General features: G+C 52.5%; 1 protein-coding gene across 5 annotated transcripts in view; it reads left to right on the top strand.

Moving 5' to 3' along the window:
- NGDN (neuroguidin) overlaps nucleotides 1-13,444 on the top strand; it is a 57,629-nt gene that overhangs the window by 25,964 nt on the left and 18,221 nt on the right. For 4 of the 5 annotated variants that reach the window (XM_073800639.1, XM_033851311.2, XM_033851313.2 and 1 more), the window contains one exon: nucleotides 6,527-6,682. In XM_073800639.1, coding sequence (XP_073656740.1) covers nucleotides 6,527-6,682 — 156 coding nt within the window. Of the gene's footprint in view, nucleotides 1-6,526; nucleotides 6,683-7,709; nucleotides 11,471-13,444 lie in introns of those variants that run through there. The other variant, XM_033851312.2, reaches the window with a different exon arrangement.

Genomic DNA, 13,444 nt, shown 5'->3' with positions numbered 1-13,444 from the left:
GTGCAAAGGTCCTGCAGTGGGGAGCAGATCTGGTGTGCCCTTCAGTCTGGGGCTCAAGGTCTTAAGCCATTTCCCTAGAAAAGTTACTACCATGACCCTAATTTTTTTAGTGCTCAGGACCAAAAAGAAATCTGACAGTAGCCTTAGAAGACATGAGCTGAGCTGCAGAATTGGAAAAGGTCAGCGCCAGAAGGAATACAGGAAGTCCAGTGCCACACTGAAGGAGTGGCAGAGATGGGATCACACTGTGGTTCCCCTTCATGCTGACTAGTGTTAGATTTTTCTGGGGAGTTTCGTTTGAGATTAACCCTCCTGAAGGGTAGGGGGGTTCACGTTGGGCTGTGGAAGTGGTGGGCTTGGAGGACTTTTCATCTTCCCCGAGGGTCCCACCCCCCAGAGGCCATCGCTAACCAGTCTCTCCCCCTTCTTTGCTGCTAATGGTGGGAGCCTTAGAGAGTGGCTCTCAGGCAGAGGGGTGGTTCTAGAAGACCATATACGGTTTATCAATGTTGAATTTTGTAGCTCGCCTCTGCCGCCACCGTTGGAGGGAGCGGCCAGGCTTGGCAACATTATTTGATAATAGAATAATCATCATTTATATTGCAGCTCGGAGTGCCTCTGCTACTGATAACAGCTCAGTGCCTGGGTGTTGGGGAGATAAAACAGACTCTAGAAGGGAAAGTGAACTGGCTTGGAATCCATGACCCTGGAAGGCTGGACTTTGGCCTCTCTCACTGACCTCTGAGAGGGGACAATTTAGCAAAGATGTTCCCCAGGGATAAAAGCAGCCCTAAAATGCTTTCTTTAAAAAATGTGACCTGTGAGCACATCTAGGTCATACCTCTTGCCCTCCCTGGTTGGGTAGTTGACTCCACTTTGTTCCCCCCTTTATCAGATCATTCTTCAGCCGCGGGAGTAGTCAGCAGGTGGACAGTGGGGGCACACTATGAAGCGGCTCTGTGAGCCCAGTGACAAAAGGCCATCCTGTCAGGTACACGGGAGGGAAGGAGGAGAGGGGTCAGCCAGTTCTCTTACTGACTCTTAGGTTGGAGCTCCAACAGACCTTGTGATTCCTGCAAATTTGGACGTAGACCTCTTCCGCAAGTCAGAATTGTATTTCAGAGCTCTTCTGTCTTTCTGATGGTGTGGCGAGCTATCTTGTGAAGAGAGTCATCACTCTTGTGAAGTTGTGGGTGTGTTTCTGTACTGGGAGGGTGGCCGTGAACTGGGCAGCGTTCACACAGCAGGACCCAGAGAGCAAAACCAATTTAACAGGGGGACTTCCCTGGCGGTCCAGTGGTCAGGACTCCACACTTCCACTGCGGAGGGCCCGGGTTCGATCCCTGGTCTGGGAACTAGGATCCCACAAGCTGCATGGCATGGCCAAAAAAACCCAATTTAATAGCGTTCTCAACCTTTGAAATGAGCTAGACTCCATCCATCTCCATTGTCCATCAGCTCCCCAAAGGGCTATGCTGGAAAAGATGGGCCCACGCTGTGGCGGGACGGTGGATGTTCAGAAGCTCGGGGAAGCCGTGGTTCCTGAGGTCTCTGAGGGTCTCCTCACTCTCATGAGATGTGTGTCCCTGCAGGTTGAAGACAGCCTCTCTTCTTGAGGACTCTGATGGCCAGGCTAAGCAACCTCAGGGACTCCAGATGCCAAAGTGAGAAGGACAAGAAAAGGGAAAGTTGCTAGGAATACAGCAGGAGGTGTCCCAGGAGACATTTGGGGTTTCCTGACCAGATTGGGATTGAGGCTGGGATGGGAGTAGAAGCCTTGTGTTGATACCAGTGATACATAGTGGGGTCGGGGGTATCCTGGAAGGGAGGGCAGAGATGGCTTAGTGCTGATGTTCTGAACCCAGGATATCAGGAACACTTAGGGAGAGTCTGTAAAGCACGAACTCCTGCCCCCATCCCCACTCCTTTGGGAATAGACTCTCCAGAGGCAGGTAGATGCTGCAGGGTTCCAAAGGGGGGTGGGGTGAGGGCCAAGGCAGGGTGGAAAAGACAGGCCCAGGCCTTAGTCCCAGAGGAAAAAGGGAGTCTGGGTGAAGCTTTTAAATAGTATATGTTTGTGATAAACCTCGTGCTGGCCTTGTCCTGCAGATTTTTTGTTTTTTTTTTAATATTATCTTGACTTTTTAAAAAAAATTTATTTGTTTATTTTTGGCTGTGTTGGGTTTTCATTGCTGTGTGCGGGCTTTCTCTAGTTGCGGCGAGCGGGGGCTACTCTTCGTTGCGGTGCACGGGCTTCTCATTACGGTGGCTTCTCTTGTTGTGGAGCACGGGCTCTAGGCGCGTGGGCTTTAGTAGTTGTGGCTCCTGGGCTCTAGAGCGCAGGCTCAGTAGTTGTGGCTCGCGGGCTTAGTTGCTCCGTGGCATTTGGGTTCTTCCCGGCCCAGGGATTGAACCCATGTCCCCTGCATTGGCAGGCAGATTCCTAACCGCTGCGCCACCAGGGAAATCCATGTCCTGAAGTTTTAACAACAGAAAATAGAGGAACAGAGCTAGGCTAAAGGTCGAGAAATCTCCGTCCTAACATCAACGCTACTGTTTAGTGGCTTTGTGACCTTGGACAAATCACTTCACCTCTCTGAGTCTCAGTTCCTTTTACTCTAAAATTAAGGGATTAGGCTTAATGGTTGCTAAGGTGTCTTTCCAGCTCTGAAAATACAGGTCTGTGATTCTAAGAGTGATTTAGTGTCTCTGCCACAAGGTGGTTTGGTACCTTGTTGTATTACATTTGGAAGGCGAGAGCTTGGGTGCTGCGCTTTGTTTATGGAATGTGATACCTCGGGCCAGCTCATCCATCTGCCAGCTTCTAGGCCAGGACCACCCCTGATCACTTGACAGAGCTTTCCGTATAAGTGGGACACTGCTTCTGTGGGAATAAAATTCATTAAATTAGAAAATTTTAAAATGAGGGTTCCAGGTTCCAGTGAATTTGACAATCAGGGTTAAATGCATTCAACAGTTTCTTTTTTTTTTTTTACAAGATTTCTCAGAGCCTTTAACACACCAGTATGCATCTTGAATCTCTTAAGAGGGAGAATATGTAGTATATACCAAATAATTTGATTGTAAGATCCATTTTTCTTTTATTTATTTATTTACTTATTTATTTATGGCTGCATTGGGTCTTCATTGCTGCGTGCAGGCTTTCTCTAGTTGTGTCGAGCAGGGGCTACTCTTCGTTGCGGCGCGCGGGCTTCTCACTGCAGTGGCTTCTCTTGTTGCAGAGTATGGACTCCAGGTGCATGGTCTTCAGCAGTTGCGGCGTGTGGGCTCGGTAGTTGCAGTGCGCGGGCTCTGGGATGTGCAGGCTTCAGTAGTTGGGGCCCGCAGGCTCGATAGTTGTGGCTCGTGGACTCTAGATCGCAGGCTCAGTAGTTGTGGTGCGTGGGCTTAGTTGCTCCGCGGCATGTGGGATCTTCCCGGACCAGGGATCGAACCTGTGTCCCCTGTACTGGCAGGAGGATTCTTAACCACTGCGCCACCAGGGAAGTCCCGAGATCCATTTTTCTAAGGAGCATCTCATCGGATTCATGTGTCGTAGAGCACCCCGAGAATGAAGTTTCACTATACTGACATCTCTTTTTCTTTAAAAACAACAACTCAAAGTTAGATGCCATTACTCGCTTTTTCCCAAATCCTTGATCTTCAAGGTGGTAGGGGTGTCCACTTTTCCTACGCTGGAATCCTAAAGACAGACTGTCTTGTGTCACGGTCTTCCTAGGGCAGCCTTGCAGGCAGTGCCGGTCATCCTCAGTGAACTGCTATTGAATCGACACCCCTCACGGTTCCCCATACGCTGCCCCATTCTCCCAGCAGCAGACACTCACAGGGTGCCCCCGACCTTGACAAGGGGTAGCGAAGGCCAAGTCAAGAGGGCTCCTCTGAGCCCAGAGTCTGGTCTTGGTGACCTGGTCTGAGGGTCACTGGGGCTGGATGGACCAGGTAGTAGCTGTTGACTCAGGTTTGGGGTTGGTTTTCTGTAAGAGACAGGGAAGAAAGCTGCCAGAGTCCGCCCCCTAGGAATATATACTTGTCCAGGCTGAGCGGGGACGAGGAGTCGGCTGTGTCTCATTTGGGCAGGAAAGGCTGGGTCACTCTCACTTGGACTCAGTTTTTACACGCCCTTTTCCATGCCTCTGTCTTGTCACTCTGCCCTCCTTCTCCTTCATCCTTCTTTTGGATTCTTTCTGTCTCCCAGCTGCTCTGCTAAGCAGACAAACTCTCCTTCCTCCTCCCCCATCCCAGTCTCCTCTTCACACTCCCTCTGCCCCCCCAGCCTGGCAGCCTGCCCTTTAGGAATGTTAATTAGCATTCCCGATTTAATTAATTCAGTAGCTAATTAATGATTGGGGACTGGGGGTGGGGAGCTGGGGTGCAGGGGAGTTGGGGGCTGGAGGTGGCAGGGAGAAACAGCGGAGGCTGCAGAAGGCATCGCAGATGGCTGTGCGGTGGCTGGCACGGTGCCCACTGCCGTGGATGCAACACTCACACGCACGCACACGTACACCACATGCACACGCACACACACACACACAAAAGGAAAGGGTGATCGAGAAATAAAATCAAAAGCAGGGAGAGAAGGGCACAGGGGCCCTGGGAACTGGGGGTGGGGAAGGCTCTAGATCTATTTGAAGCTGCTCCGGAAGTGGAAGAGGGAAAAAAAAAAAAAAAGCACCACAGGCGCAGCGAGAAGAGAGCTCTCCCGATACCCCACCCCGCCCCCACCCCACCCCAGCCACCCCTCCTCCCTGGCATGGGATTCATGGGCACCAGCTGAGGACAGGGTCCCCTCCCTCTGCCTGCCATAAACATTGGCACCGAGGACCCAGACTCAGAAGGACACGACATTCCCAAAGAAAATGGTTTTCCTTTTAAGTTGCTTTGTAAAATACATATGTATCTATTTTTTAAAAACATTGCACCCGTTTTGGTGTGAGGGCGAGGCGAAGGAAAGAAGGTGACTGAGCCAGGAGGAGAGAGCACAGATGGCTTGGTGGTGGTGTGGTGTGGTGAGTTGTGGGAGCAGCAGAGGGGTCCGGCAGAGGTTGGGCGTGGGCGGATGAGGACCCTGTTTTCCTCTTTTCCTTTTGCTGCGGATGAAGGAGAGAGAGAGAGAGAGAAAGAGAGAGAAAGGGGGTGGGGAGAGAAGCGAGACAGATGGCAGAGTGGAGAGGCGGCAGCCAGTGCCGGCACTGCCCAGCCTGGGCGGACCCAGCTCCCCCCGCCTGCCAGCTTCCAAATGCCACCCTTCCCCCATCCTCCCTCTCCCCATCCCCCCAGCTTGGCACTGATCTCAGAGAGAGAGGGAGGGATGCTGGGCAAAGAGCATCTGTTCCCTCCATTCTCCCAGCTCCATCGGCTGCCAACCTAGGGCCATCGCCTGCCTCCATCACCCTTCCTTCCGCCCGCCTGCCCGCCCGCCTCCCCACCCAATCCCAAATGGGTGCTGGATCAGGTGCCGAATCTGGCTGCCTCTCGGGTATACCAGTCACTATGCATTGCTGTGTGTCTGCCACTGCTGCCTGGCACTCAAGGGGCCGTGTGTGTGTATGTGTGTATGTATGTGCGCGTGTACATGTACGCCTAAGTGCGTGCTGTATGTGAGCCTCCTGGGCATGGATGGGGGTTGGCACTGCGGCTGCCAACCTAGTGTCCAACCAGAATGACAGAGGGATGGAGTGGAAGAAGGAGGGGAGAGGTTTGGGGCCTGGGAGGACAGAAGGAGGGTGCCTGAGTTGCTTCATGCTGCCTGCTTGCAGGCATGGGCACTGCGGCTGCCACCCTCGTGCCCGCGGAGATGGAAGGAGGCGAATGGGGAGGGGGCAGCGACAGGAGTCCTGGTGCTCTGGGAGGAAGGCTCGGGACCCGGGAGCCATTGGCATCACATCCGTCAGGCTGGCGCCCCAAGCGGGGTCCGTGGGAACGGGCCCCAGGGGGCAGAGAGGAGGGGCAGGGATGAGTTCCTGGTGTCGCTGTCCTTCTAGAGCTCAGCTCTGGGAAATGGTCGGGCTCTGAGGTGATTGGTCCTCTTCCAGTCTGGGAAAGTGAAGTGGTGGAGAGAGTAGCCAGGGAAGTGCCAAGAGGAGAGGTGTGCCCACCGCTCCCCAGGGAGAGCTCGTTGGGCTGGCAGACCTGGCAGACCGGCCCTTTGTCAGAGCACTGAAGAAGCAAGGGGACCCGGCAGGAGGTGGGCGGGTGCTGGCACTGCCCAGGCAGCCTGGCACAGGCTCTGGTGTTGTGTGAAGTGGGGAGGGTGGCGGTGTCTCTTGCCAATCTGCTTGAGAGGCTTGTTGTGCCAGGAGTGAGAAGGGAGGAGGAGAGATGGTGTGTGTGTGTGTGTGTGTGTGTGTGTGTGTGTGTGTGTGTGTGTGTGTGTGTGTGTGTGTGTGTGTGTGTGTGTGTGTGTGTGAGAGAGAGAGAGAGAGAGAGAGAGAGAGAGAGAGAGAGAGAGAGTTGTTTGGGAGAACAGACTTTTTTCTGCCGGGACCTCCTTCCCATTCCCTCTTAGGTGTGGGGAGTGGAGCGACAGACGGAGAGAGGCGTGAGGACACAAAGGAGGAAACACGCCATTGCCAAGACCCCAAGGAAGGAGGATGGAGAGGCTGGCAGTCCTGCCTGGCCCCCAGCCAGTTTCCTGCTAAAGATGGCCAGATCCCCTTGCCTGGTCTGTATATGTTACTCTGCGGGCGTCTGCGGGGGAGGGAAGGGCTTGCTTGTGAGCTGGGATCTAGAATGGAAAGGGCACCTTTCTGCGGATCCCATTTGGACTCTCCACTCTAACAAGTGAAGTGTCTGGTTTTCTCCCTGGTGCCCTTCTCCCCTCCCCCTCCCTCTGCCCCAGCCCTCTTTCATCTCTATCACCACCTGGCTCCTGCCGCTTGGCACCCAACCAACTAGATGCCGCCCCGCTTGGCAGCACTGCACTGGCACGTGAATGCCGTCTCAGATCCTGGCACTGCGGCAAACCCAAAGCCACCAAACATGCTCATGACCGCCACTTGGTGGCAGTGAGAGTGGCGCACGCAGGCGTGCCACGCGCCGGGTGGAGCCCTGCTGGCGAGGAGCCGAGGACACCCTCAATAGAGGGGCTGAATCCTTGCTCTCCAGCCAACCCCAAGTCCACCTTCCTTCCAACCAGACACCACCTCCCTCCTCCTACCCCTCGCCACGCCCAAGAAAGGGATTAAGATGGTGCCACTCTGTGTTTGAGCAGAATTCCAAGGGAAGCTGGAGCACAGAGGGACAAGGGCACGTTTAAGAGTCACGCCCAAGGCTCCAGGCTGGTGGACTCTATTCCTCTCTGGGGAGCAAGGACAGAAAAAAAAAAAAATCCTAAGAGGGCAAAATGAGATCCTACAGAGAGGCCAGCCAGCTATGCTGCCACAAAGATGGTGCCAGAAGAGATTGGAAGGGAAAGAGTAGGAAGAAGGAGAGCCCCTCAGGCCTTGCTGCTGGGTAGTGGGGTAGTTGGTGCCTGTGTGTATTTCGTTCTTCCCTGTGCCTTGTGATTGGCTGAGCTGTGGTTGAGTTGAACTGGTTCTTTCTCCCTTGTGAAAAGGCCCATATTCAATAACAGTCCTAGAAAGGTGGAGATGTGCTCTAGGCCTAGAGAGGTGGGCAGGTGTTAGGAAGACAAAGGCAACTTGGACTTGTCCTTCCAGAAAGACCACTCAAGGAGGTTTTGTGTTTAGGAATTTCTCTATGGCTTCCCAATTCGAGGTGGACAGATTTCCCTGTCTTTGAAATCCACCTCTGGAAGAGAGACCACGGATCAGCAATGAGCCCTCCCTGGTAGAGAGGAAGGCCCCTAGGAGCGGAACCCCAGCATCTGTGGTGACACAGACCAGCCCTACACCTCCAGACGCAGTGCCATCAGCAGTCCTGCTAAACTGGACCTTGGGCCTCCATGTGGAAGAACTCCTAGCAGGTTGGGCTTTCCTTGCTTCCTGGGTGGCCAGAGGCTGTGAGTTAGTGACTAGGAAGATACTCGGGTAGAAGAATTGGTGGCTCTGGGTGATGTCAGGGGAGGCTGGGCAGCTCAGATGGGGGTAGGACCTGCTCAGAGGGGAGTAATACCATTGCCCGGCCTGGGGTCTCTCTTACTTCAGCACCTCTGGAAGTGGATGCAGCTTCAGAAGAAGCAAGGTGGTTTCCACAGCAGAGGAGAAAACAGGGAGGCACTCAGTCAAGGGTGATGCTTGTAACTCTTCTGTTGAAGAATAGGCACCATAAGCAGAAGACATAGTCAGATTTCCAAATGTCAAGGTAATGAGGAGGATAATCTGGGGGTGAAGCTAGTCCCCTGTGGCAGCCCCAGCCGTAGCAGGGTTAGGCCTTGGGTGCTGGAGAGTTGGGGGCAGGTCACAGATGTAGACAGGGCTGAGCGATCTAAATAAGTGCTTCTCAGACTCCAGAAAGCACTGAATCACTTCAAGGGTTTCTGATTCAGTTGGTCTGAGGTGTGGTCCAGGAATGTGCATTTTGAACAAGTTCTCAGGTGACCATTGATGCAGGTGGGCAAAACTTTGAGAAACACTGTTCTAAGAGATGACGGTCACCTTGTAGGACAGTTAATGAGGTCTGGATTTCCCACGCCTTTTACATCTTTCTTCATCCCCCCCCAACCATATTCATGTCTTTATGCGGTCATGCATGGGATATATGTGTTGGGGGGTGTGGGGATGTGTGTCTTTAGGTGGGGGCAGCAGGAGGAAAAGGAGAGATTGTGAGGTCAAAGCAGGCAGATTTAACTTGTTAGAACTGTGCTTCTCACTGGCAGGAGTTATCACAGAAGAACCCCTTACGAGACACTTTCGGCCTCCAGGTTCTGATGGATGGCTGCCCTGTTTCTGTAACCAGACCACTGAGAACCCCTAGGTTAGGAGCGTTGTCGGGAGATTGCTCTCTGCGGTCCGGTCAGATGGGTGTGGATTCTGTGGCTCGGTACGGGATGGGTCCTGGTTACACTTCTCTCTGGAGGCAGGTCAGGGTCCCGGGGAGTGGAAGCAGGGGTTGGCAGAGTCCAGGGCCTGGCCTGCTGCTGATGCTTAGCGAGTTGCTGCCGGTGCTGCTGTTTGAGCACTGGGCAGGGCTCTCCAGGAGCGAGCACAGCGGAGGCCAGGCCAGTTGAGAAGACATGCTGCAGGTTGGGATATCAGGGAGGGACTGTGGATGTGGGGCAGTGCTGAGCTCCTGCTGATGACTTGTTCCAGTCTTTTAGCCACTGTTTGTTTAAGAGTGTGTGTATGGCTGGGGAGGAGTATGAGTCCATCCTGGTCACCTTTCCCCCGTCACTGTCTTTCTGGTCCACCTGTAATCAACCTGCTTCCCCACTAGCCTCTAGCCAGACACCTCTCCATGACTGGAAGCTGCAAGAAACATGAGGCTCAGACTACTGGCAGGGAATAATGCCATTGACCCCTTGTCTCTCCTTTGTCTGAAGGCTGTGGGGATTCTCTATATGAAGGAGAATGATGGGGTGGGTCCTCACTCAATTTTATGTTCTTCTGGGAGTTTGTCTTTCCCCGGGAGGCTTTCCCTGGGGATCGATCCCTTCCCGTCTTTCCCCAGATTTAACGAGTCCTGGCCTAGGTCTTCTACGAACATCCTCTCTGGCTTTTTTTTCATCTCATCTTTTCACAATTGTATCCACGCTGTAATGCTGTAAACCCCTGAGGATGGGCCTATAGCCTTTCTTATTGTAGCCAGAACTTCGTTGGAATTGGGACATTTCTTCCTTACTCAATTCACTGAGAATGACATCCTCAGGGCTTACAGGTTTCTCATTAGTTGCTCCCCAATACCTGGCCCTTCATGTAACACAGGGTCCCAGCACAGTTCATCCCTGTGTTTCATATAAATTTTCCTCAGAGTTTCTTCCTGGTTTCTCTTCTACCTCCTTCCCCTCCCTAGCCAGGCTCTTCTGTCCCCCAGATTACAGGGTTCCTGGTAAGGACAGCTACTCAGTCAGCTCCAGTCCACGACTGTGAATGTACATGGTGTCTCCACACCCGAGGAATTTAAGGTCCTTTCCCATGGATTAATGGTCAACATTTGGTCACCCTTCTTGACACTGGTTACATTTCTCTGTTTATAAGCTTTTCCTACTTCCTGTTGTGTGAAGAAAATTACTATGTATTGGAGGGTGTTTTTACTTAATGGGAGCGTAGTTGATGACTCTGGGGCACGGCCCTTGTGCCTATATGCCCGTGGGGCCCGTTCTTTCTGGCATTTGTGTGTATCCGTGTAGCTCTCTCTATACATGGTTCTGCTGCTGTTTCTGACGGTGTGCTTGCTTGCTTCGTTGGTGCAGTCGTATACGCAGAGCTCTGTATTTCAGATGTGAGTATCTATACAGGGATGAATGATTAGAGGAGCGAATGTGTCTACTCCAGGGGCTAGACGGTGGTCCTATTGCAGACTCTGCCCCATTTGGCCACTACGGCTTCAGATTTTCTCATTTTCTTCCACAGACTTTGATCTTTGTTCCTAGTTGAGAACTGGGTACCTTAAGCCATCCCCATACAGGCTCTGGTTTAGAGCAAAGACAGCCAAGATCATTTCCACCTCCTCCTCCTGGTACTGACCCTGACAGTAAGTAGGGTGGACCAGAATTTGGACGCTTTAGGACCTGGGTATGTCAGAAACCCTAAGCCTTTGCCCCGAGCCATGGAAGACCAGTCTTATGAGCCCTTGATTCAGGCTCACTTTAGAGCTGGCGGGGAGGGGCGGGTACCACAAGGTAGGTATGGATGTGCCATGCGCTCGAGTTGGTTTACTGCTCCACAGAAGCAACACAGTTTAACCTGGGCGGCTTGGCATTCACCTCTAGCATTCTGCGTGGGCCTGTGCCGACTCAGCCTCTGTCCACAGGAGCCACCCACTCACTGGATCTCCAGTGCAGAAGTGCTGCTGCTGAGGATTGTGGTCTCAGGAAGGGGTCAGGGAGGAATGCTCCAGCCACTGGGAACATGGAACGGCACACCCTCCAGAAGCACGTTGACTGACCTAGGTCAGCAGTTGGCCAGGCTCTTCTGTCCCCCAGGTTATAGGGTTCCTGGTAAGGACAGCTACTCAGTCAGCTCTAGTCCACGACTGTGAATGTACATGGGATTCTCCACGCCAGGGAATCTGGGTGTAAGAGATTATTAACTCCTGGTGAAGATATTCATAGTTCAAACTAAAGCCAACCTACCCTGGCTGTAAATCCCTAAAATGCATGAAACCACACCTCTAATCATCCCATGCAAGGTGTTTGCCAAGGTTTTCTTTAAAACGTTCCCTCTTTTTCTCCTGTTTTTTTTTTCTCTAATTTTTCTTTGTTTGTTTTCAACTTTTATACACATATCACATTCCCAGAAAGCACAGAGTGAAAAAGCTTCTTTCCTCATACACATGCTGCTAAGAAAATAGTTTTATACACAGAATTTCAACAGGAGAGAGAAAAGGATAGGGAGGGAGGGAGGGAGGGGTGCACGAGAGATGCTGAGGTCGGGGAAAGGTGGGAGCAGCAACAGCAAGCCCATGGTTGGGCAATTTCATTCTTCTTGCTTGTATTTGTAACTGGCATTTTTGGCATCATCAGAATAAGTAATCCACCCCACCCCTGATGTGCTAGGTTAGGAGCTTTTCATTTTAGAAATGAATGGGACCAGAAGTGAGATTCACAGAGCATATGGAGACTAGGAACTGAGCTAAGTTTTCCCTCCCCTTTTCTCTCCTCCTATCTTTTCTGCACATAAGCCACTGCTTCAGTATTAACATGTTCAAGGAACAGAGTGACAGGCCAGGAAACCTAAATCCCAGGGCTGGCTGAATTTGTGTGTTTGCGTGTATGAAATGGATCCTGGTAGTAGAAGCAGCCAGAGAGTTTGGAAGGAGACTACCTAGAAGGGGGAGGTCTTAGGGGCAAGGGTCGTAGGAGAGACTACCTGGAGGACTGGGAAATTTTTGCAGGCTTTTCTTTGCTAAAACACCTGCGTCTCCACCCAGTGCCACTGTGGCTGGGCTTTGGAGTTGCCACAGTTACTTGATGCTTACAGAGACAACGAGGTTAGAGGTGGGAACCCTCTTCTAGCGCATTCCTCATCTGTTGGTTCCCTTGGTGATCTCACTCTATCAAAGGTTCACCTTGTGCTTCGGTCATCTCCTTGCCCACCCATCCATCCCCTTAGCTGTCATCAGCTCGAGACCCCATGAGCTTCATAGGGAGGCCCTGACTCCTTTGTGTGTGTGTGTTGCGGGGGTACCTCCAGCAGCAGCTGCTGCTTCCTGGAGGAGATGGGCCAGGCCGGAGGAAGCAGGGGGAGAGGATGGGGTGGTGTGGGAAGAACACAGACAGGGAATAAGGGTCCCCACAAAGGCAAAAAGGTTCAAGAAGTGCCAGAAATCTGAAGGGGGCGCCAGGAAGGGAATGGGAGGAGAGGTTTGTGAAAGAAGTGAATGAGAGGAAACGGTGGCAGCTACATGAAAGGGAAGCATACCCAAGATCCAGAAACCAGACTGCCCGGCCTAGTCCACCCCTTTCCTCCTCAGACAGCCAAGCTACTTTCAGTGACACTGACTTTTGTAACTCACAGCTGAGAATGAGGGGATGTTTGTTACCTGTCCTGATAAATACTCAATTCAGGGGGCAAGGATGGGGTTCTCTCCCCAGCCTCCAGGCTCTTCTCCCCATTACCAGCTCCTGCTTCTGAGGCCGGGCACAGCCAGGGCAGGGCTGCACTCCCGTTAGTCTTGTGGACCACTGAACCCAGGCAAGGACTTAAAGCCATTTGATCTTCCAGAGACAAGGTGGTTCAAAGACGCTTGAACCCTTAAAATGGGGTGGGGTGGGGAGTGACACAAACAGGAAAAAAACCACTTGTTTGATGAGAGAGTTTTCAGGCTTTTTTCTTTTTTTTTTTTTTCCTGTGTTTTCCAAGTTTGTTTTTCATTAGTTCATTCCTCTGGTCTCTCCATCTCTCTCTCCCGCACGTGTGGTGTGCGTGCTCTCTCTCGCACTCGTGGTTTTTTTTTTTTTTTTGGTTGTGTGTTTCAGTTTTTCTTTAAAGAACTTTGGATTTGCCGTTGGTGGGCAGCGCCGGTCCTGGAGGCTGGACCGCCACGTGGCAGGGCTGGGACAAGGGGCAGGCCGACGGCTGCTGAGAGGATCTCTGTGTTTAAAGCCTTTGAGAATAAGTTACTGCAGTTTCCAGGGTGCAGGGTCGGGGCTGGCAGAGGGATTCCTGGCCGCGGCTTCCCCTAGAGTTCAGGCCACAGGGGCTCCTGTCAGGCGAGGAGGGAGGGGTGTGAGGAGAGTGAGCTGGGAGCACTTCTCCCCGCTGACCTCCAGTTTGGTTAGAGTTTCGTGGGCTCCCTGCCCATCCCAGGCTCCAACCTTGGGAGCCAACTGAGTATTTGGAAGGAGTTTGTGAGCGGTATGGCG

This window comes from Tursiops truncatus, chromosome 2 (assembly GCF_011762595.2).
Source record: "Tursiops truncatus isolate mTurTru1 chromosome 2, mTurTru1.mat.Y, whole genome shotgun sequence".
In the NCBI taxonomy this organism is placed as follows: domain Eukaryota; kingdom Metazoa; phylum Chordata; class Mammalia; order Artiodactyla; family Delphinidae; genus Tursiops; species Tursiops truncatus.
This window is presented reverse-complemented; position numbering and strand designations above follow the sequence as displayed.